General features: G+C 42.6%; 1 protein-coding gene across 1 annotated transcript in view; it reads right to left on the bottom strand.

Moving 5' to 3' along the window:
• LOC148521500 (uncharacterized) overlaps positions 1-25,002 on the bottom strand; it is an 86,412-nt gene that overhangs the window by 41,853 nt on the left and 19,557 nt on the right. The window contains exons 3-8 of the mRNA XM_088475047.1: positions 23,820-23,942; positions 14,972-15,105; positions 9,925-10,136; positions 4,637-4,714; positions 2,303-2,459; positions 215-321 (exon numbers count right to left, since the gene is read on the bottom strand). Of these exons, the coding sequence (XP_088331173.1) occupies positions 215-321; positions 2,303-2,459; positions 4,637-4,714; positions 9,925-10,136; positions 14,972-15,105; positions 23,820-23,942 (811 nt within the window). The remainder of the gene's footprint in view (positions 1-214; positions 322-2,302; positions 2,460-4,636; positions 4,715-9,924; positions 10,137-14,971; positions 15,106-23,819; positions 23,943-25,002) is intronic.

Below are 25,002 nucleotides of genomic sequence, written 5' to 3'. Positions count from 1 at the left end.
CCCCGAAGTAGGATTTTTATTTCTATACATGTTCACAAATATAAGAGCAATGTTATATTTGTATCTCACAGCATGATCGGAAGCTAACATGCTGCATGTTAGAGGTATATACGGACATTAATGAATACGTAACTGTGCAGATAATGAATTCCTATGATGGATAGCAATCTCGCACAAGACCTGTCTATATAAGCTCAGTAGAAGCATACTGTACCTTTTTAGGTGCTGTGTGTTGGGTGCAAGGATCCCCGGCATTGGACTTTACATTGTCTCCTTGTGTTAGATTACAGTTCCTTCTGGATTGTTTCGGGTCTGTCTCACCTTGATTGACAAGTTTGAAAAAGTATTTGTCAGCTGTTGCATTTATTTTCTAGAAGCTCAACACATTGCCTCAAACAAGATTCCAGCCAACAGGTGAACAGATATAGGGCCACATTCAATTAGCCGCAAAAAATTTATGTCTGATCATTTTTCACACAATTTGTGCGTGTGCGTTTTGGTGCAATATTTTTGCGTCCTTTACAAAAGATGCAAAAACGCATTTGTGTGAAAACTGCACATGGTAAAACAAGCGAAAAGTATAGCACATTATGGGAAAATCAGTCTGTACCCCATAAAAAGCCTAACTGACATAGGAAATCAATATAGAAGTGTATTAGTGGACCTAATAAAACTAATTTGGGGTTTTAAATTGTGTCAAATGGCTGTTCTATGCATATTTGTATAAGTGTGGGAAAAATGATAAAAAGCTATATTTTTTGTAGAAATGTATTGCTGCAGTTAAATTGCGGGTGCAGAAAATGGGTGCAGGTATATTTTTGTGTCATAAAAGTGCACTTGTAAAATGTTTTAAAAATACACTTGGTGCAGCCACCTGCAATGTTTAAATCACCTGTCCCATCCATACAGCACCCCGAAGTACCTCACCCAGTACTTTAAACCCAATTTCAAACACTTTTTAAATGTAAAGGTTGGCCCCGTTTTCTGGCCGTGCTGACACAAGTGACTTGGATACAGTTTCACTGACCCCGGCAGCCTAGTTTTACCGACCATCCTGAGCAACCTGAGGGTTATTCAGATTTCCGATGGCCGCCCAAAGTTCACACAGTGGAGCTGTTTTCGCATCTTTGGACACAGCTATAGGATCACAGAAGCCGGCAGTGGGCGTCTTTTTTACACAAGATGCCTCCCGCGGCTTTCGCATAGCACAAAGGTGTAGCAGCGGTGCCCTGTACCGAACATCTCAGAAATGGACCCCTAACCCACATTTACTATATATAGATCTACAGATGCTCAAAATGTGTAACCAGTTCAAAATGCAGGTTTGACGGTCGCAAACGGGTCAGCGGAATGATTGCCTCGGCCATGCTGGCTCAGTAAGGGTTAACTGCCTGCATCACCAGCCATAGTGTAAAGATATAATTGCATACGTGACCCGGCTAGCCGATTCCTGGATGTGCCATGGAACTGAAAGCAAAGACTTCAGCTTTCAGTTCCTCTTAGCGAACAACAAAACTAGTAATTGTAAACACTTTTATAAAAAAATAAAAATACATTTTAAATACTTGCCATTAAAAAAAATACCTTGTTCAAAGAATATTGGAAATTGGCTACTGCGCACGCGTCAAAGTCGCAGCGTGCACGCTTCCCAATTGTATCCATGTAGAGTGGCAGTTGTAACTCTACACACCTATCAGTCTTACTGCGTGTACGGACGCTGACAGTGGGCGTCTCAGTCCTTGCACAGTCAGACACACACATGTACACAAGGAAAGGACTTTGTATAAAGTCGCAGACGAGCGAGCGCCAATAGACGCAGCTGGGTGTCTCTGAATTAGGCTCCTTGTCACGACATTGTTCCTGTTATATAACTGTACGGTACAATGCATTTTGATCTTGTACAGTACGTCACTCTTTTGTCATGCTCGTATAAGGTTTATCATGCAGTTAGAATATACCAGATTAGATTTCGCTCATGCCTCTTGGTTATTATACGTTAGCAAGTATAGTGCTCCTGTTGTATTACATGTACTGTAATGTGATTTAATTGTATTGAAATGTAGGTTACTATGGCACGTCAACAAAATATTGTTTTTAAATAAGTTGTCAAGTTAGAAATATTGTTTTACCTGTTGCTCTGTGCTTTCATACATTCATGCAGAGTAAATACCATCTTCTTTTGCATACACTCCTCCCAAATCTTAATCTCTCTGTACATTTTACATCTGCCCCACCTATAGTGCAGCCTGGTTTTACCAACACCAATCAGCCCCAGTATTTGTAAAGCACATTTTAGTGATACCTGTACATTTGTCCTTTCCGGCCAATTCACCATCTTTATTAAGCTGTTGTTTTCTACTCTGGTTAATGAGATGGATAAGCCGCTGGTGGGGAGACTGGTCATATCTGGACTCAGACAAGCCTTCTGATATTCTGTTACACAAACAGTTCTGGCATTCCTAAATAATATATAGCACATAGCATATCACTGCACTCATTCTGCAGAACAGACAGGTAAAATGAAATTATAATTTCCATTATTTTTCTATTTTAACATTAATAAATAGCTAAAACACACATTATCTGGAATCCAACAGACAGGATGAGTCCATACTCTGGGCAAAAGTAGACACAGTAATAAAGATGGTCTAAGTTATCCTTGTTTAAACACAGCTTCATCCTGTGCTTTCCACCAAGGCCTTGACATCATCCAGACAATAACTCTGGTTGATAAAATGGACATTTACAGACAATTAAATAAAGTTTGTCTGGATGTTGGAGGCTGTCTTTAATCTTAACAGACACTCATATTACAAAGTGGCGAGTACTTTATGTTGGGTCAACCAGATATCCTTAAGGTTTAAGTGATGAGTTGCAGAGACAGCTTGGGGTATATTTACTAAAGTGAGAGTTTTTAGAAATGGAGATGTTGCCCATAGCAATCAATGCCATTAAAAAAAATACCTGTCCTCTTTTATCAAGCAATCTAAAGAGGACAGGTGGAAAGTTACCCACAGGAACGTAGTGAGCTTTGCTGAGCCTGGGAATAAATAGGGGCATGGCCTAATGAATGTAGGTGTGGCCACAAAAAATTTATTCACTCTCCACAGAGGGGCGTTGTGTGCCCCTCAGCCAGGGGAAAATTCCGGTGGGTGGGGGTGGAGTGATTACACTGACACAGGCAGAGGAGAGTGCTAGCAGCCTGTCTACCTTTTCCGCACATCACCAATCAAAACTCAGCACATTTCCAGCACTGTATACTGCTGCACCTTTGTATAATGGCCCACATGAACTCTCGGGTTCATATATGTATGTGTAAACCTGGCTCTGATACTAGCCAGCGCCTCCCGAGCCATTTACCTCACCACACGTCACTGGTATAGGGGAGGGGTTAGGATACCTACTGACAGATGTCTATTTTCTGACCCGGGCCGGGATCCCAAGCGCAGGCATCCTGTACCCAACCCGTATTATTCACGTTGTATGCGTATAATAGTTTTGTGAGGGGTGTAGTTCAAAAGGTCAACAGTATAATGGTTAACATTCAGAAGGTTGACACATTCTGAATATCAACAGTAAAAAGAAAGGTCGACATGGTCATTCTGTCAACTTGTATGTAGGCCGACGGGGTCAAATGGTTGAAAAGGTCAACATAACATGTCAACACTACAATGCAGACACATTTTTTTCTTAACCCTAAACCTAACCCCTAACTCTAAACCTAACCCCTAACCCTTAAAATCAGAAAAAATCATGTGTCAACATGTTAAATGTTGGCCTTTTAACTGTCGTGCATTTATCCATGTCGGCCTAAATACACATCAACAGAATGAGAGTCGACCTATTGATGATGTCGACCCTTTTACTGTCGACTTTCAGAATGTGTCGACCATCTGGTGTTGACCTCAATGTCTGCATTTTTATTGTGGACTAATCGACCGGTATCCCTTTGGGAGTGGGACTCTCAGTAAGGTCCAAAATAGGCAGAATATAGGACCCTCATGCATTAAAATAAGTTTGACTCCAGAAAGTGTATTTGAGTGATAAGCAATAGAGGGGCTGACATTCCAAGTCAGACATGAAAAGTTCATGCATGGACTCTGCAATTTTTCTCCCTTATTGGGCATGAGTCCTTGTCCGAGATCTTGCTTTGCACATGCATCAACTTAGCAGTCCAAAGTCACATGCATCTCTATCCATGTGCATTCGCGAGCGATAACAGGTTTACGTGTTTTGGGAGTGCCATGGGGGTATCCTGGATGGGTATTCAAATATTGTTGCGTCTTTGTACTTCTAGTGGTCTCTCTGTAATCTTGACTCCTTTTCTGATAAATAGTTTATAGCAAGCATGGGACTGGCAGAGATTCAGATACTGTCATAACAGAGTACATGGACGCTAACACAGCAGGTGGGATGGGTTTCTCTATTTAATTGCACAGACTACCGACACACCATGTCGGATTGTCGCATTGTCGTACAAAGGCGCACGAATGAAGAATCGCAGATGCATCTCGCTCAGAAGCAGCCGCAGAGTGAGGAGAATTGAAGGCTTTGTACATATGTCTAAAGTCCATGTACCCACTTGGTTCTAAAATACAATGGAGAAGACTTTCATAAAGCTGTTCCATCTCCTCACCTCATGGTGGCACTTTCTCTTTTCTCCTAGTTGTTTGGAAACTTCTCGTTTTTCGTTCCAACTTTGCTTTTTCACCATCTGTGCAGAAAAATAGAAAATCAGAGGAAATGTATTTTTATCTGCATTTTATGGATGCGCTGCCTGGCTGCGACCAAGCCAGAAGTAAGTTATTTCCTCAATAATCTGTAATGTACCCCGAGTATGGGGAATTGAAGCGCAGAGAGCAGAGAAATGACTGTATTATCAGTCAGACTAGTCTCTAACAAGTGTTAGTACCAAGCCGTGTGTATATTGGCCACTATAAACAGCTTCAAGCAGATGCTGCTTTTTAGAGGCTTGCGGCAGAGGCGACCTAAATGTATTGGCTGAGTAGTATCTTGGGGGTTTATACAGCCACCGTCTACAGATTTCTCTTTATACTTCAGCAAGCACTATACACATGTCTGTATTTCTTAATATACACCTATACTCACAGATACGTGCAGCATGGGTAAGTCACCTAATGCATCTAGGTGACATGTAGAGAGCAATTTCCTCCCAGTCCTCTCCCACAATATGCCACTCAAGCTGGGTACAATGTGTATCCAGCGATGCGACACAAGACCCCCGCCAACGGGCCAACATATCGGGTGGTCAGTACACACTGGGTGATCCGGTGCCCTGCCGCTCTATATGCCGGCCCCCGCCGCATCGCCTGATTTGACTGCATGTACAAAAGATCAGGTGATGCAGATGACGACCCCATGGGAGCGCTCACTACATGACGTAGTGCACACACACTGCACAATATTAATGATTTGTCCTTCCGATGCATCGGAATCAGCCAAATCATTAACAATATAATGTAGTGTGTATCCAGCTTTAGTTTATATCCCTGCCCCCACCACCCCACCAATATAACTGAGAGGGGCTACCAGACTGTACTATTTTAGGGCTAGAAAAACAGGGTGCTGTCAAACCTAGTGGCAGGCCAGTGCAACTAAATACAATCTGTTAGAGTGAGAGATGTATACAGGTTGAGTCTCCCATATCCAAAATGCTTGGGACCAGGGGTATTTTGGACATCTGAATATTCCGTATTTTGGAATATTTGCATACTATAATTAAATATCTTGGGAATAGGACCCAAATCTAAGCACAGAATGCATTTATGTTCTATATACACATTATACACACAGCCTGCAATTATTTTATACAATATTTTCGATAATTTGGTGGCTCAAACTAAGTTGTGTATATACATGAATTGATTTTATGTTTCATATACACCTTATACACACAGCCAGAAGGTACGTTTATACAATATTTTTAATGTTTGTGCCTTAAACAAAGTTTGTGTACATTGAACCATCAAAAAGCAAAAGTTTGACTATCTCAGTCATGCTAAACAAAAATCCGTATTTCGGAATATTTGGATATGGGAGACTCAACCTGTAGTAGATAGGGCAGTAAATGAACATAACCAATAAAAATAATATCCAGTACGTTATCACACATTAGGGGGAGATTTGTCAAACCTTCTAAAGAGTACACATGAAGGAGGTGTTGCTATAATTTTATAACATGCTAGATAGGTCATAGCTATAACATGATTGGTTGATATGAGTTACACCTCCATTTGCCCTCTTTAAAAGGTTTGATAACTATGCCCATTGGAATAAAGCAGATACCCAACACCATCTGGCATTTAAAACTCACTGCCCCGAAACAGCACAATCTAGTGTCTCTTCTATGGTCAACTAGGGCGGGTGAGGTTAATGTGGCTGGTGTAGAAACACATGGAAAGCTGAGGCCATGGATAAACACGCAGAGAGGGGCTGAGGCCATGCAGAAACACCAGATGGTGGGGTGAGTTGAGGGAGGCCATGGAGTTACATAAGGGGGGAGGGGGGAGCTGGTGTCATGGAGATTCATGTAGGAGAGGAGGAGACAAGGGGGGAGTTGAGGCTATGGAGAGACACAGGAGGGAGGAATCTGATGCTGCTGGAGAGACACGGGGAAGCTGAGACTGCTGGAGACACAGGGATGGGGCTGGAGATTTTTCTCAACTATTATGATTAGCAGGAAAAGGCTGGGGCACAATAAACCATATTACATCTGTTGTAAGATTATGACATTGGTTATATTCCTATGCAAAAAAATGACTTCTGGTTCATGTGATCGCCTACATGAATAATGAATACCAACTGAAATTAATGTCAGCCCATGAAGGATCATTGCAGAGAAAACACCATAGAGGTAAGAAAAGTTTCAAGCTGACCTGTACCTAGAGGTGTACCACACCCCAAGATATCTGTTGCCGGCTATTTTACTATATTACTCTAACCCGGACACTACATCACCCATCCTCTACCATCAATGGTGTTCCTGTAATATGAGCTCTACACCATCATTTTCACTGTATGCTCTCCCTGTGACAAATCCACAATAACACTTGTTTATTTACAGACACATATTCCAGTTCTGCTCTTCCAGTGCACTCAGGGCCATAACTAGACTTTTTGGTGCCCTGTGCCATAGAGAGCATTGGCACACCTCTCCCCCCCTTCATTGGGGAAGGGTCAGGGAAGAGATAGGGGAGGCCAGGAGATGCTGGGGATAAAAGAAGAGGAAGCTACAAGTGAGAATGATAATAAACAGGAAAATTGACAAGCCCAAACAGCACCCCCTGCCCTGTGGTGCCCTGTGCCACCCTGAGTGCACTATTTTATTCTACATCATAATTCTGTGCAATGAAGAAAGTGTGCAGTGTGCCCACAATGACTTACACTGTGAATGCGACAGTTCTGCTTAGCAGAATGTATTAATTGAAATTCTGTGCACTAACTACAGGGCCAGGAGAGTATGGGCATGGCCCAAGGCCAAGACACTGCTTCCTAGACTGTAAATGACACTCAGGGGATCAGGTGACAGTTTTGCTACTGACTGCAGCCAGAAAATTCTAATTTTCATATGTTTCTTCCTCTCTTGGTAACTGGTCGCTAATTATGACGCCACAAACTGGAAGCTACTTTGGCATGTTGACGATCCCGATTCATTGTTGATCCATAAAACTTCCAAAACTGCCCACAGGAAGCGTGGGAGCATTTACCACATTAAAATTAATTTAAGCGTAATTAAAAAAAATAAAATATTTCAATATATCAATTTGATATTTTTAAAGTGAATGTCTATGGATCTAAATAAAAGGAGAATACATATCAATTGCCCTAATTAGGTCTTTCTTTGTATTTCTCCATACAATTAGTGCTTACAAGATAATAACAGGCTCTGCAGTACACATAATTTATTTACCTTCTGTAAGGGGGAGGGTGCTTTGAACTAAAGCTATATATGCCATTTTCCTTTTGCCTTAGACAGGCTGCCATGGCAACTAAACTAGATGGCCTTTTGTTTAGGAACAATGTCCCCCTTAGGGACATTTCAGAGCAAGCAGGAATTCAGAGATTTATGATCTCAGGAACTATGCTCCCAATAAAACACCTGAAAACAATGAAAGGGGAATACAAGTTGTTATATGTGATTAGCAACCTTAATGCTTGTGCACAGCGGAGTCAGTATTCAAAAAGAATTGATAGTCTCAATTCTTATACCTCAGTGATGTCAATGAGTTCTAGAGGATTGAAAGCCCACGTTCTAATATGTATTGGCTCAAGCCACTAAATAGCACAAGGTTCCCTTGATGAAGCTGAACTATAGACGAAATGTGGACGCTTCAATCTCAGGGGCGGATCTAGACTGTTCTTTTAAGGGGGGGGGGGGGTGTGATTTAATGATTAACTTCCAACTCCTGCTCTTTCCTGTACTGGCACCTCCCCTTTCTGGTCCTAGCTCCTCCCCTTCACATGTTTTTATTCCACATTGATTATTACAATTCATATGTGTTTATGTATTCACTATGTGTGAATACACCGTTTTAGCACCAGCAGCCATCTCCCTGCTCCCCCCTCCATCTGTCTGGGCGCAACAGAAGCAATCCACCCCCTCTGTGCAGGGGCAGAAACAGCCATCTCCCTGCTCCCCCCTCCTCCTATCTGAGGGCAGCAGAAGCCACCCCCCCTACCCTCTGTGCGGGGAAGGAGCAGGCATCTTTGCAACTGCGATCCTTGCAGATATGGTAATGCACAGGAGGCATCACGCCTCCAGGCCATAATTGCTGCCAACATTGCTATAGGATGGGATCATGCAGCCTGCCAAGTCCTAGACTTGAGGAACAGAACTGAAGCTTCTTTTGCCCCCAGGTACCTCTTTTAGAGAAACAACACGCTAAAGGCAGCACACAAAGGGCATGACATTTACTGAGTGTCCGAGGGGTAAAGCTTTATAAAAAAAAAAACTAAAATTTTTATATATTTTATACATTTAACCACTAAAAAAAAACAAAAAAACACGAGGCTTCATTCTCTTGCTATGAAATACAAAACGGCTGTCAAAGCGAAAGACAAGGAAGCCCTTTCTCATCCATGATGAGATTTGGCCAGCCTTAGCACTGAAATCTCCAGCCATTCAGATAAACTACCGTATATACTCGAGTATAAGCAGAGTTTTTCAGCACATTTTTTGTGCTGAAAAAGCACCCCCTCGGCTTATACTCGAGTGAAGTGTGTAGCGCTGACCGGACGGAGCCGGCAGCTGTGTGTTTGTTGTAATCAGCAGCCGATGAGAGTCTGTCAGACTCTCATTGGCTGCTGCTGCTCCCACTGCGGGAGCCATCTTCCGGCTCCCGCAGTGGGTAATGGGAGAGACGTCATGAGTAATGACGTCTCTCCCATGCAAAGCAGCCGGAGGAGCTGTTAGCGGCGGGACCAGGAGCGGGGGTTTCAGGTAAGTGATTTTTTTTTATTTTTTATTACGTCTCTCTACTGGGAGGGGGGGCTACAGGGGGCACTACCAGGGGGGAATTACTACAGGGGGCACTAAAAGGGGGGATTACCACTGGGTGTACTACCAGGAGGGGATTACTACTGGGGCACTAAAAGGGGGGATTACCACTGGGGGCACTACCAGGGGGGATTACTACTGGGGGGCACAACCAGGGGGAATTACTACTGGGGGCACTACCAGCTGCTGCATTTCCCACCCTAGGCTTATACTCGAGTCAATAAGTTTTCCCAGTTTTTTGTGGTAAAAGTAGGTACCTCGTCTTATATTCGGGTCGACTTATACTCGAGTATATACGGTATAAATCCGAAGGGAGCTTCATAGGATTTTGAAGATTGAGGATCCCAATGATGGGGATCAGCATAAGAAAGTCTTACTATCTTGCTTGCAATAAAGTCATCACTCACCTCTAGTTCCCTCACCGCTTCTGCCAGTTGCCTCACTGTGCTCTCTTCCAAAGCGTTGTCTGAGAGAAGCTTGGATCGCTGACTTTTAATTTGTCCTCTCAATTTTCGAACACTTTCCTCGGGATTCCAGAGATTTGCTGAAACCTTTTTGGATAGTCCCCTGACACGATCAGCAACGGAAAGGGCAGAGAGGATTTCCTTTCCAGAGAGTTCTATAAACATAAAATATTACAAGCATGTCAGATTGGACAGCACACAGGGTAGTGAGAAAGTAATCTAGTAGGGTCGGTCAGTGTATCAGCCATACACTAGTACGATCAGCATAAGATAAGATTCATCTTACCGTTTTCCCTTGAACTTCCCGGCAGCTCCCTGGCAGTCCCGGCCACACACTTGACACACTCTGACATACAATCCCACCATACGATGCATCGTTCGTCATTCGTCTGAGTGGCGTCATTTGTAAGAAAAATATTAAAAAAAGACTGATGCACGCACAGGGAGATCCGTGATACATGCATCTGTCTGTAGTGAAATAAGCACAGATGCAGGGATGGTTCAATGAGAACATCCGTGTATCTGTGAAAAAAAAAAAAAAAAGGTTTAAAAAAAAAAAATGTGTCCCCCCCAAAAGAGCAACCAGCCCCTGGCTTTTAGGGACCTTGGCTGGTTGGGCACCATACGGGGGACAAACGATGTAGGGGTCCCCCCGTATGTAAGCACCAACCGGCACCGGGCTAGTCAGAACCAGCCCTGGTTGCCAAAATTTGGGGGACAAATGATGTAGTGGTCCCCCGTATTCTGCGCAACCAGCACTGGGCTCTGACCTGGTCCTGGTTCTGGAAATACAGGGTAAAAAATTAGTAGGGTTCCCCTGTATTTTCCAGAACCAGCACCGGACTTTTTCTAGCGTGGACTGATGCCACAGCCACGGGAGCCCTTTCACTGGGCCCCCAGCCACAGCATCAGCCCTGAACACTAGTCAGCCCAGGCCGGAGATCCCTGGGGAGCTGGGGACCCCCCAATAAAGGGGTTCCCCTCTCTAGGGCACCCAAGGCTGATAGCCCGGGGCTATCCCTAGCACCCCTGGGCAGTGGGTCCCAGGTTGATTATGTGGTGTAGTATAAATAAAGAATAGCAAACATTGTCTTTACAAGTAGAACTGCAGGTCCCAGCAAGCCTTCCCTGCATACTGGTACTTGGAGAAAGCGGGGCATTAAGGGCCCGCTGGTACCTGTAGTTCACCTTCAAAGAAATGTTTAAATAAACATAGGAGTCGGACACACACACCGTACATAGTATAAGTTTATTAAACATACATACACACTCACATATACTCACCTACATTACCTGGACTGGTCCCTTTCTCCCTGTAGGCATCCAAGGTCTTCTTAAAAAAAACAAAACACGAAAATCCCAATCCACGCAACAGGTAACAACCAGGATGGTTGTTACCTCCTGACTGAAGCGCTCAGATGCGGCTTCTTTCTTTGAAAGGCCGCGTATGAGCGGTCATTGGCTGAGAGAGGTCAGACCCCGTCTCCCAGCCAATGAATGCTCCCTCCATTGAAGTCAACGGTGGGAGCTGCAGAGTAAACTTTAATAACCCTGCGGCTCTCCATTGACTTCAATATAAATGATAGGTATAAGCTGATTGGTTGCTATGAGCTACTTTTCCACTTGTCCACCTCTCCATCCTTTAGAAGGCTTGAGTCCACTACCCTTTTCCATTTGCCAAGGTACTACATTTTTTTCATGAAAGATCCAATAGCCCAATCTCTTCTACAATTAATTCATCACATCCCTGAATCCTGATGGAACTGAGTTGTATGAAGATGTCGGCGATGCTGGATTGAATTCTGACACAAGGAATACAGGGTAGACACTGGACACTAGGCATAGTAGTGGAAAGATGAGGTGTGATGGTGATGGTTAGGCTATGACAACAAAAGGTCCAATAAATCTGTTGGCAAATGTAGGTGATGGCAGTCCTGTACTGAGGTTGCTTGTTGACATCTTGACAGAGCTATTAAAGCCTATTTGCTTGACCTTGAAGTGTAACTTTCTTGTGAGTCATGACATTTTATAAACGGTTCCAACTGTCTTAAAATCTCTTGTGAAGATACGTGGACATAAGGACATCACAGTCCGAGTTTGTAGAAGGGATGGAACAAGGATGACACCCCCAGTTGGCATAGATTTGGCTCTGTTTGGTTGAAGTATGTATAACAAGGTGGTATGCTAATTTTTCAGTGGGGATCAAAGCAATATATCAAAACTGACATGAGGAGACTTCTAAAAAAAAAACACCACATAACTTAACCTAAGGATGACAGGTAAGCACAAATTACTTAATCTTTTTTTTCTGAATTTCTGAATAACAAACTTTTGGCTTAGGGGTGCCAGGAAAAAAAAATGTTGATACTCTAGGGTGCCGTGATTCAAGAAAGTTTGGGAACCCCTGCCTTAAGGGGAAAATAATTTGCTGTCTTAGTAAAATTATTGATTGATTGTCCTAATTAGGTCTTTCTTTGTCATTCTCTAAACAATTAGTATTTATAAGATAATAACGGTGTTTGCAGTACACAGAGTCTGAATTCCTTTAGTAAGTGGGACGGTGCTGTACTCTAGAGCTATTCACATATACTGTATATGCCACTTTCTTTTCTCCTTAGATGGGTTGCCATGGCAACTAAACTAGATGGCCTTTGTTTAGGAACAATGTCCTCCTTAGAGACATTTCAATTCAGTACCAAGCAGGAATCCAGAGATTTATGATCTCAGGAACTATGCTCCCAAAAAACACCTGAACACAATGAAAGGGGAAAAAAGTTGTTATATGTGATTAGCAATCTTAAGTGAACCTGTTGCTTGAACACAGCGGAGGCTGCCATTTTGTCAGTATTCATAATGAATTGATAGTCTGCATTGTTATATCACAGCGATGTCACCGATTTCTACAAAACTGGAAGCCTACAATTTTATGGGGTGTGGTATATTTTGTCAATATTCATCATGTCGATATTTGTAATGACAACATGAGAATATTTACATAGACGTGCCTGTCTTGTCAAAATTGACCGCGTTGAGTTTCGTGATGACACAGATGAAGTGTCGACATGATTAGAATGTTGACAAAATGTCCTTGGTGGTTCAATATCAACTCGCCAGGTACGGCAGCTCCAGTGATGTATTTTGGGTCCAGCAGTGACATCAGAATGACTTCTGTATTCTGAGTCGCTTCCAGCTCCAAATATGAGTAACCCTAATCCTCCCCACCCCTAGCCTACCCCTAACACTCCCCTCCCATAGCATAGCCCTAACACTCCCCTCCCATAGCCTACCCCTAACACTCCCCTCCCATAGCCTACCCCTAACACTCCCTTCCCATAGCCTACCCCTAACACTCCCCTCCCATAGCCCATAGGATTAAGCTAATACTAATCCTCCTCTCTCGTTGCCTAACACTAATCCTCTCCTCCCGTAGCCTAACACTAATCCTCCCCTCCTGTAACCTGACCCTAACCCTCCCCTCCTGTAGCCTAGCCCTAACCCTTCCCTCCCGTAGCAAAACCCTAACCCTCCCCTCCCATATCCTAACCCTGACCCTCCCCTCCCATAGCCTAACCCTGACCCTTCTCTACCGTAGCCTAACACTGACCCTTCCCTCCTGTAGCCCAACCCTGAACCTCCCCTCCTGTAGCTTAATTGTAATCCTCCCCTCCTGTGGCCTAATCCAAACGCTTCCCTCCCATAGCATAACCCTAACCCTCCCCTCCCATATCCTAACCCTGATCCTCCCCTCTCATAGCCTAACCCTGACCCTTCCCTCACGTAGCACAACCCTAACCCTCCCCTCCCATATCCTAACCCTGACCCTCCCCTCCCATAGCCTAACCCTCCCCTCCCATAGCCTAACCCTGACCCTCCCCTCCCATAGCCTAACCCTGACCCTTCTCTACCGTAGCCTAACACAGACCCTTCCCTCCTGTAGCCCAACCCTGAACCTCCCCTCCCGTAGCCTAATTCTAATCCTCCCCTCCTGCGGCCTAACCCTCCTTGCAGAATGTCACGTCTACATTGTGAACTTGTCGACATTCTGCAGATGCCAATGAGTTAAATGTCAACGTTTCAACAATGTTAACATCATACTGTCGACATTGCAAATGTCGACATTACAACTACTGTACATCCCGTTTTTATATATATTTGTTCAGGTTATATTGTCTTAGTGATATCCATGCTTAACAGGATAATACTTTTTTGTTTTAGAAGTTCAGTGTCCAAAATAGACCCTTTGTCTAATCATTTGCTACGAATGGTTCTTTGTCCCTCTCCACCCACTTTGCTTTATCTACATATAAAGGCCACCTAATTGGGCAGCCCTGCTTATCCCAAATGTCACTCCGCAAACTCAGATCTGTCCTTCTGATTTCAGGTCTGGACATTTGCTACTAACATGTTAGTAAATTATGCCCTATTTACCCTGGACTATGCTATTCTGGGGATTCTACCACCTGGCATTACAGTAGCTAAAGTTGTAATAATTTATGTGGCATCACGTAAGAATGTTCTCCAGATATGGATCGAGATGTTTCCTCACTTCTTTTGAGTTGTTTCGAAATTAATTGTATTTAGCTTTTCGCATGGATTGGCTTCATGACACTTGGCAACTCCATCATACATGGGTAACCTTAACCACTCCAACGTCCAAACTGTGGTCTGATCAGTGGGCCAAATAGAAGTAGATGACAGGTGATAGTATGAACACCCCCCGTACTAACACATTACTGCTCTTTAAAGGAAGGTCTAGCTATTGTCCAAATGGTGTCCGCAGACGGGTGTGGAAGCATTGGTATATTGTACATTACAAAGTAATATAGATATAATAAAATATAAAATTGCTGATACTTTCCCTTAAACGATTTACCTTCAATGTTCACACACTGTGGGGGTGATACAGATCAGCAATGTATCACAGCCACAGTGTGTAAAGTTATTGACAGAAAGGCACCAATCATCCCCAAGCGAGCGCCGTATAACCCACCTTCAGTGTTTAAGCAGGTCAGCAAAACAGTCAGACTGTTCCCCTCTAAGGCCTCTTTTAGGAGCAGTGGAAGTAACCTCTCATTCCTTTCCAAATCAACTCTCTCTATCACATTCAATAGCGACCACGTACTTCTAAAACGGAAAGTACCCAGTTAGTAAAAGTAAGCACCATTTCACTGACTTGTCATGAGCAATCATACATTGGGGTCAGCTGTATACACCTGAACTAGCATCACACAAGAGACAAGGATGCATTAAGATCTATTAAGCGTCAATCCCTCAAAAAATGCAGTTTTCAGGGGTTTGCCAGCATTTCGCACATGCATCAAGCTTTGGAAAGCAAAGCTTTCCGCAGCTTGGAGCCAGGTGGTAACGTCATCTTTAGATGGCGTTGCCCAATAGAAGCCTATAGTCTTCTCTTTACAAAGTTCACTGAGAGGGTTGCAATTGCATCCCTCCCAGTGTCCCTTGCGGTGCACGTCATTCGCAGAAGGACACCAGAGGGACTTCTGGGTCATAAACCCAGGAGTCCCTCTCTCGCAGAGGACAGCTCTTATGGGGAGATGCATGCAATGAGTGGCGATATGCATTGCATTGAAACTACGAAGCTTGATGCATCCTGCCCATTTTATTTAATGTTGAATGGTACTTGATCTTGAACATTTTATATGGCCTGATTCTGAGTTGGGAGTAAAGTACCAGGTAATCCGGATCTCCCAAAGCTGTAAATGGGACCGGGTTACCCGTTTACACTGCAGGGTTCCTGTGTTAAACCCTGCAAGCTACCCATGTTGAATTGTCGGGTCACTCAACACACGTATCCGACCCTGGACCCTTTTACAGCGAGCAGCAACCAGTATTATCCCGGCATCAACCTGGGTTTTAGCTGCGGTGTAAAAGGGGTATTACTGGGCACCTGGACAAACCACGTTACAATGCAAAGTGTGCAAATACATTTATTTGTTGTGCATGCGGGGTAAATACTGCTTTTGCATGTAGCCGACAAATGTTGGACAGCTTTAGTTTTACACTGCAATCTAGATCTGCGTTTGGACTAGAGATGAGCGGTTCGGATTCTGTGGAATCCGAACCGCTCCGAACATTGGGGATCCGAGTCCACCCGAACCCTGTTCGGGTGTTCACCGCCTGACTCGGATCCCCGTTCGGGGCCGAACGGCGGCCGCCTGATGTCGGATTCTCACTAGAGAATCCGACATCATGTCTCCTCGCGTGTAGGGCAGAGCGCAGTGATAGCGCTCTGCCCTACACAGACACAGACACACAGCCGCCAGCGGCAGCTGTGTGTTTGTTACAGCAGCCAATGAGAGTCACACAGACTCTCATTGGCTGCTGCACGGAGGGAGCCGGCTGGAGCTCACACATGAGCTCCGTCTTCCGGCTCCCTCCTCAGCGTGTGACAGAGCGGACGGCGCGGGAGCGGGGATACAGGTAAGTTTTTATTTTTTTATTTGTGCAAGGGCCGGGGGCGCTACTGGGGGGGGGGGTCTGCTACTGGGGGTGCGGGGGGGCCATACTACTGGGGGGGTCTGCTACTGGGGGGGCTATACTACTGGGGGGGCCATACTACAGAGGGGCCTGCTACTGGGGGGGGCTATACTACTGGGGGGGTCTGCTACTGGGGGGCCATACTACTGAGGGGCCTGCTACTGGGGGGGGCCATACTACTGGGGGGGCTTACTACTACTGGGGGGGGGCCTGCTACTGGGGCAGCCTACTACAGGGGGGGCCCATACTACAGGGGGGGCTACTACTGCGGCAGCCTACTACTGGGGGGGGCCTGCTACTGGGGCAGCCTACTACTGGGGGGGCCATACTACTGGGGGGGCCATACTACTGGGGGGGCATACTACTGGGTGGCATGCTAATGGGGGGCATACTACTGGGGGGGCCTGCTAATGGGGGGCATACTACTGGGTGGCATGCTAATGGGGGGCATACTACTGGGGGGGCCTGCTAATGGGGGGCATACTACTGGGGGGCATTCTACTGGGGGCACTGCATAGTGGACCCTACTACTAAGGGGACTGCATAGGGGGCACCACTGCTGGGGGACATTGTGTAAGGGACACCGCTACTGTGGGCATTGTGTAAAAGGGTCACTACTGTGGGCATTGTGTAAAAGGGGCACTACTGTGTGTCGTAACATAAATAAGAGACACTACTTTATGGTGTAATGTGAATCAGGCCCTATGTGCGGTGTAATGCGAATAAGATTGTGCACTGTGACTCCTAGGGCCGTAGCCCACTTTGTAAACAAGTACTGTGACTCTGCTGGCCGTACCCCACTGGGTGGGTGCACTACTTTTCATTTCTGCCACTGCTGTGTTGCAATGTGTCATAGATGTGCTTTATACTGTGGTGTCTGTGTCGTTGTGCCGCTGCTTTGTCGCTTAGTAACCAGTCAGCTCACTGCAACCTTTGGCCAATAATGTTGAAAACAATATTATAAGCTGTGATATGGTCTAAATTGACTGGAAATTAATGTTATTGAGGTTAATAATACTCTAGGAAGAAAAAAAAGACCAATTTATGTGATTTTAGCTTTTTTTGTCAATTTTTGTAAAAAAATCCAAATCCAAATCTAAATCCAAAGCCAGTCACCGCAGTTTGGCAAATCCAAATCCAAATCCAAAGCCGGACGACGAATTAGAACCAAATCCAAATCCGGCAAAAATGGTCCGGCGCACATCCCTAGTTTGGACACACCCCTCTTAATTCTAGTTCTGCCTGCGGATTTTACATCTGCCCCACTTGCAGTGCATGGTTTTAACAAGGTGCAATGTTACTTGCTCTACTCCCAACGCATAATCCATTATCTATCAGAAAATATTGTGTTTTTTTTCTTTAGTACATACACACTGCTATTTCGCATACAGATATAAATATTAATGATTTCAATAAAGATTACAATCTGCATTTTTGGCAAACCTTACTCATGCATTTCCTATAAAGAGTATAATTTACAGATTTGCCAAACATGTTACTATCCATGTGAACTATGTGAACAGTAGCACAGGAAAAGGATTGTATACAGTATTTGAGTGAAAAAATTTATAATGTTCATCCTACCATATTACAGAAATGACACACTCAGGAATGACCAACAAATATAACCCATTAAAAAATACAGGGCAATAATCAGCAGAAGCATTACACTTTGGTGACTCATAGACAATAATAAAGTGAATACTATGCTCTCCGCAATTTGGTTTTGGTTTCAGTTCTAAAACCCTTTTTAGGTTTTTGTTTTGGCAAACCACCCTTGAAAACGGTTAAAACAGGTAGAACTGTGTATTTTTGTTCATCTACTAATATATCTGTCATTAACATTTATGCAAAGTCATTTAGGGGCACATCTACGAATTATCAGATCCTATAATATATCGGGTAAATAATTATCATTTATTTTTGCCATGGCAATAATAAATTAAGTTACGCCAGGATGCGCTATTGTACACATGCAGGGACAGGGGCTTAGATGGGAACCTGTCGCTGAGATGTGCAAAAGTAAAGTGGTCGCATTTAGGAGAAAAACTTTAAATTTCGAATTAGTGAAGGAGGTGAGAAAGTAGGTAGCTTCTCAACAGAAAGTAGGTAGCTTCTAAACAGAAAGTAGGTAGATTCTAAACAGAAAGTAGGTAGCTTCTAAACAGAAAGTAGGTAGATTCTAAACAGAAAGTAGGTAGCTTCTAAACAGAAAGTAGGTAGATTCTAAACAGAAAGTAGGTAGATTCTAAACAGAAAGTAGGTAGCTTCTAAACAGAAAGTAGGTAGCTTCTAAACAGAAAGTAGGTAGCTTCTCAACAGAAAGTAGGTAGCTTCTCAACAGAAAGTAGGTAGCTTCTAAACAGAAAGTAGGTAGATTCTAAACAGAAAGTAGGTAGATTCTAAACAGAAATTAGGTAGCTTCTAAACAGAAAGTAGGTAGCTTCTAAACAGAAAGTAGGTAGCTTCTAAACAGAAAGTAGGTAGCTTCTAAACATAAAGTAAGTAGCTTCTAAACAGAAAGTAGGTAGCTTCTCAACAGAAAGTAGGTAGCTTCTAAACAGAAAGTAGGTAGCTTCTAAACAGAAAGTAGGTAGCTTCTAAACAGAAAGTAGGTAGATTCTAAACAGAAAGTAGGTAGCTTCTAAACAGAAAGTAGGTAGCTTCTAAACAGAAAGTAGGTAGCTTCTAAACAGAAAGTAGGTAGCTTCTAAACAGAAAGTAGGTAGTTTCTCAACAGAAAGTAGGTAGCTTCTAAACAGAAAGTAGGTAGCTTCTAAACAGAAAGTAGGTAGCTTCTAAACAGAAAGTAGGTAGCTTCTAAACAGAAAGTAGGTAGCTTCTAAACATAAAGTAAGTAGCTTCTAAACAGAAAGTAGGTAGCTTCTAAACATAAAGTAAGTAGCTTCTAAACAGAAAGTAGGTAGCTTCTAAACAGAAAGTAGGTAGCTTCTAAACAGAAAGTAGGTAGCTTCTCAACAGAAAGTAGGTAGCTTCTAAACAGAAAGTAGGTAGCTTCTAAACAGAAAGTAGGTAGATTCTAAACAGAAAGTAGGTAGATTCTAAACAGAAAGTAGGTAGCTTCTAAACAGAAAGTAGGTAGCTTATAAACAGAAAGTAGGTAGCTTCTAAACAGAAAGTAGGTAGATTCTAAACATAAAGTAAGTAGCTTCTAAACAGAAAGTAGGTAGATTCTAAACAGAAAGTAGGCAGCTTCTAAACAGAAAGTAGGCAGCTTCTAAACAGAAAGTAGGTAGATTCTAAACAGAAAGTAGGTAACTTCTAAACAGAAAGTAGGTAGCTTCTAAACAGAAAGTAGGTAGCTACTAAACAGAAAGTAGGTAGCTTCTAAACAGAAAGTAGGTAGCTACTAAACAGAAAGTAGGTAGATTCTAAACAGAAAGTAGGTAGATTCTAAACAGAAAGTAGGTAGGTAGCTACTAAACAGAAAGTAGGTAGCTACTAAACAGAAAGTAGGTAGATTCTAAACAGAAAGTAGGTAGCTTCTAAACAGAAAGTAGGTAGATTCTAAACAGAAAGTAGGTAGCTTCTAAACAGAAAGTAGGTAGCTACTAAACAGAAAGTAGGTAGCTTCTAAACAGAAAGTAGGTAGCTACTAAACAGAAAGTAGGTAGCTTCTCAACAGAAAGTAGGTAGCTTCTCAACAGAAAGTAGGTAGCTTCTAAACAGAAAGTAGGTAGCTTCTAAACAGAAAGTAGGTAGATTCTAAACAGAAAGTAGGTAGCTTCTAAACAGAAAGTAGGTAGCTTATAAACAGAAAGTAGGTAGCTTCTAAACAGAAAGTAGGTAGATTCTAAACATAAAGTAAGTAGCTTCTAAACAGAAAGTAGGTAGATTCTAAACAGAAAGTAGGTAGCTTCTAAACAGAAAGTAGGCAGCTTCTAAACAGAAAGTAGGTAGATTCTAAACAGAAAGTAGGTAACTTCTAAACAGAAAGTAGGTAGCTTCTAAACAGAAAGTAGGTAGCTACTAAACAGAAAGTAGGTAGCTTCTAAACAGAAAGTAGGTAGCTACTAAACAGAAAGTAGGTAGCTTCTAAACAGAAAGTAGGTAGATTCTAAACAGAAAGTAGGTAGGTAGCTACTAAACAGAAAGTAGGTAGCTACTAAACAGAAAGTAGGTAGATTCTAAACAGAAAGTAGGTAGCTTCTAAACAGAAAGTAGGTAGATTCTAAACAGAAAGTAGGTAGCTTCTAAACAGAAAGTAGGTAGCTACTAAACAGAAAGTAGGTAGCTTCTAAACAGAAAGTAGGTAGCTTCTAAACAGAAAGTAGGTAGCTACTAAACAGAAAGTAGGTAGCTTCTAAACAGAAAGTAGGTAGCTTCTAAACAGAACGTAGGTAGCTTCTAAATAGAAAGTAGGTAGCTTCTAAACAGAAAGTAGGTAGCTACTAAACAGAAAGTAGGTAGATTCTAAACAGAAAGTAGGTAGCTTCTAAACAGAAAGTAGGTAGATTCTAAACAGAAAGTAGGTAGCTTCTAAACAGAAAGTAGGTAGCTTCTAAACAGAAAGTAGGTAGCTTCTAAACAGAACGTAGGTAGCTTCTAAACAGAAAGTAGGTAGATTCTAAACAGAAAGTAGGTAGATTCTAAACAGAAAGTAAGTAGCTTCTAAACAGAAAGTAGGTAGATTCTAAACAGAAAGTAGGTAGCTTCTAAACAGAAAGTAGGTAGATTCTAAACAGAAAGTAGGTAGATTTTTTTTTCCCCATAATTTCTACCATGGGCATTTTCCAGAGCACAAGAAAATGAGCCCTTGTATTTGGGGCTTTCCAAAGCCGGGCAAGTGTGTGCGTGCATTTTGAAGTGCACCTCTCAGAATTTTAGGGGCTTTAAAGCAAACAATGAAGCTGTGCAGGCCTGCAGTTTGACAGTTCTTGAATGAGCCATAAGATAACAAGATGGGGAAAAATATGGTCATAAAGCACACAGGCTTAGATTTAGCAACAAGTGATAGTCTTGTGTTCACTTTAACCTTACAACCTTAAATGATGCTCCAACCAATCAGCTGTTAACTGTTAGGAGCTGATTGGTTGGAGCACCATTTAAGATTAGTAACTAGTAATAACAAGAATATAACTTGTTCTCCTTCGGATATTGTGACTTACTCTTCCTCTGAAGATGCTGCCATGACTATAATATATTAGAGGTAGGTACTGCGGTGGTCCTGATAAATGCTTATTTCCTACCTAGATTCAGATACAGATAATGACATCTGGGTTTATTTCCTATTAATTTGAAGGAGCACAGGCACAATGTATAAAGAGATGGTTCTCTGTGTGCACTTTGTATTTATTTTCCTTGGTTTACAAGAAATGTGTAAATTTAAACCAAGCAGTGTACAAACAGTCGCTGTCTGTACTGGAAGCCCCTGGGATGTCTCAGCCGTTTATGGCTGCTGTCTGTCAACCTTTCAGTGACTTCAAGGGTAAGTATAGAGGAAGGTCTGCTCGTTCATTAGGCCGGGTACTACGAAGTGATCAGCCGTTTGGGCTGAGACAAGCACCAAATGTGATTTCCATAGTGATAGTCTGTGTTGCAGTATTTTATAAATAACATTGTACAAAGGATTTATATAGTAAAATATATTTCGCATTTGGGGTGATTGGGGATGGGGTGAAGGTGATGCTCTGTATTCTCGCTGACATGCTCTAAATGAAACCAAAGTTCCTGTTTGTATTTTCTGCTCTTCAATTCGGAGTCACGATTGGGCAGAGAATTGAGGGGAGACACAGGCAAACTAGCCATCGTTCACCCCTATAAGAAAACATGCAGCCAGTTCACACAGGCCTCTTAACAACCTGCAGTACAGACGTCAGACGTACAGCGCAAAATATAGACACAGAATAGGACATACTATTTATTTTATTTTTATTTTTTGCATTCTCTCCGGGCCAGTGCTTTATAAAGAAACGCTAGTGAATATGATGAACGTCTTCTAATAGGGATTCATGATCCTTATAGAGCCTGTACCACTCCTCCTGCAAACCAGACGAAAAATAGGACATCATGTAATAGTTTTTAAACTCGGCCAATGTAATAGAGTCTGAGAACATGCAAACTCGCATGTTTTTATACTAATAAAAACCTCACGATTTAAACTCTCATCCAGATGTTTTCCCATTTTGAAGATAAAACTCGACCAATGTGAGAGTTTATTGCTGATGTCACAGTTTCTAAACTCTCAGCCTATTACATTTGGCCCAACATAGGAAGATTAAGGTCAGTTACCAACTGCCATTAAAACAGTTTATACTAGCGTTTTTTAATTTATAGTGCCAGCTTGTAAATGGGTATGGTGGTGGAAGTTATACCCGCTTTTACTTGCACCTGTGGTAGGGATCTGTTGTGGCACAGCAGCGCCTTCTGATGCTGGCCGCTGCAAATGGCAGTTGCAGCTGTCATGTGCAGTCACTGGAGTTTCCTTAACGCCATTGGGATGCAGACTAAACAAACTCAATTGTGCTTAGCCTATGGTCATTTACACATAGAGAATTAACCGTCTCAAAATCAGGCTGCTGAATATTTTTTTAACCGCACGTTGAACTTCTCTCAGTTTATCGGGTACGGTTCGGATACCTAGATAATGGAAAACAGGAGACCCGTAATGCTCGCCAATAATACACTCGGAATGCTACGTAACACCATTAAGCACATTGCCTGAAATATAATTACTAATGGGTTGGTTCAATTAGCTCTGAATTGGCTGAAAATTGCTTAACGTGGCTGCAACTTTTTGATATTCAATTAGAAATCTGATAGTTAACGCACGCCACAGTAGGAGTTAACGCGTATTTTTGCTCACACCTCCTAGACTATGTGAAAAGTAGGGAAAAATCCTTAATTTAAGGCAACAATGTCCAGACACAGCATAGTACCCCCAGGACATCCTCCTCAATGAATATTAATATATTTAAAAGTTTTAAAATCAACCATTTGACACCATTTAACTACTTCCAGTACTTATGGCCACTAACAGCCTTATACACTGTCCTGCTATCTTATTTGCCACTTTTATGGGGGCTGCAGGATTATTTGCCCCTCTTCCATGCACTTCAAAGGTCGCACACTGCATAATTATTGTGCGACATAGGTGACTTGGTGTTTGTAAATGAATTGCAATGTAATCAAGGGTACATGTCACAAAAACATCCCACAAAGTACGTGACATGGTAACCCGTGAGCACAGGGCACGGAAACCTCTGCTAATTGATTCAGCCCCTAAATGTAACTCGCCATATAGCAGAGGCCTTTGCATCTGACATAACAGTTGGAGGCTCCCAGCTGAGCAATACTCAGATATAAGGTACAGTACATACATATTTTCCGTGGCCTGCAAAGACTTCTCACTTAGTTCAAAAATCTTCACCACAGAGCGCACGTAAAGGGACCTTCCGCTGTTTCCTCTGTCGCATCTTTCTACTGTGATCTTAAATAGTGTACTGCAAAGGAAGAAAACACCTGCTCATAGCAAGACATGTACCAATGTCTATTATTTCACCATCACATGTTCATAAAACAAATCAGCAAGAATAAAAAAAAAATGTTTGAACTTTATAGGGAAGCTTACCAAAAAATACATCACCGATACTTATATCTCCAATACATGGTCTTGCACTATTGATTTGTATTACTATTGCCACATACAGAACATGATCCTTTTTTTTTTTTTTTTAAAACACATTGGAATTTCATATTATCTTCTATCTAGAGAACGTTTTTTTTCAATAACAGTGCAAAGAGCATTGCACTCTAACCAGGGCTGTTTTTAGGTGCATATAATTTTTTTTAAATATCTTTTCATTTAAAAATTTTGAAATATGAAGGAAGGGCTACAGAAAGAAAAAGAGGGGTAGGATAAGGGGGGTGGGTCCATCGTACAAGCAGATAAGTAAAGAGTACAATAAATTTGCTAAAATGCACCGTTTAACGGAAATAAAACCAATTGTGATATACAGAAGTCAGATATAGGGCTCTATTTACTACAATCCTCATTGGTAATGCAGATTGTAGTGTGATATTACCGAGTGAATTCGCATTGCGAATTCAGGCAATATCACAGGGATTTACTACAAATCCCTTACAGGGCATACTTGCCTACTTTTAAAAAATACTTTCAGGGAGAGTGCAGCAGAATGCGCAGTGCGCCGTTGAGGGGGCGTGGCCTGCCCCAAAGGGCGTGTCTAGCTCCACCCATGGGACACCCTAAACTGACACCCTAGTTCCCCTACTGACATTAATATATTCCTGCCCTACCACATTCACATTACTAGATGCCCTACACACACACATTCACACATACATACATACATACATTCACACACTCACACATACATTCACACACACACTCACGCATTCACACACATATATACATTCACACATTCACACACATACATTCACACACACACTCACACACATTCACACATACACACATTCACACACAGGTTAGTGCACTCACCTTGGGACCGGGCACTTCTCCAGCCTCTCCACCGAACAGCACTG

Source organism: Taudactylus pleione, unplaced genomic scaffold (genome assembly GCF_031769625.1).
Source record: "Taudactylus pleione unplaced genomic scaffold, aTauple2 ptg000161l, whole genome shotgun sequence".
Classification (NCBI taxonomy): domain Eukaryota; kingdom Metazoa; phylum Chordata; class Amphibia; order Anura; family Myobatrachidae; genus Taudactylus; species Taudactylus pleione.
This window is presented reverse-complemented; position numbering and strand designations above follow the sequence as displayed.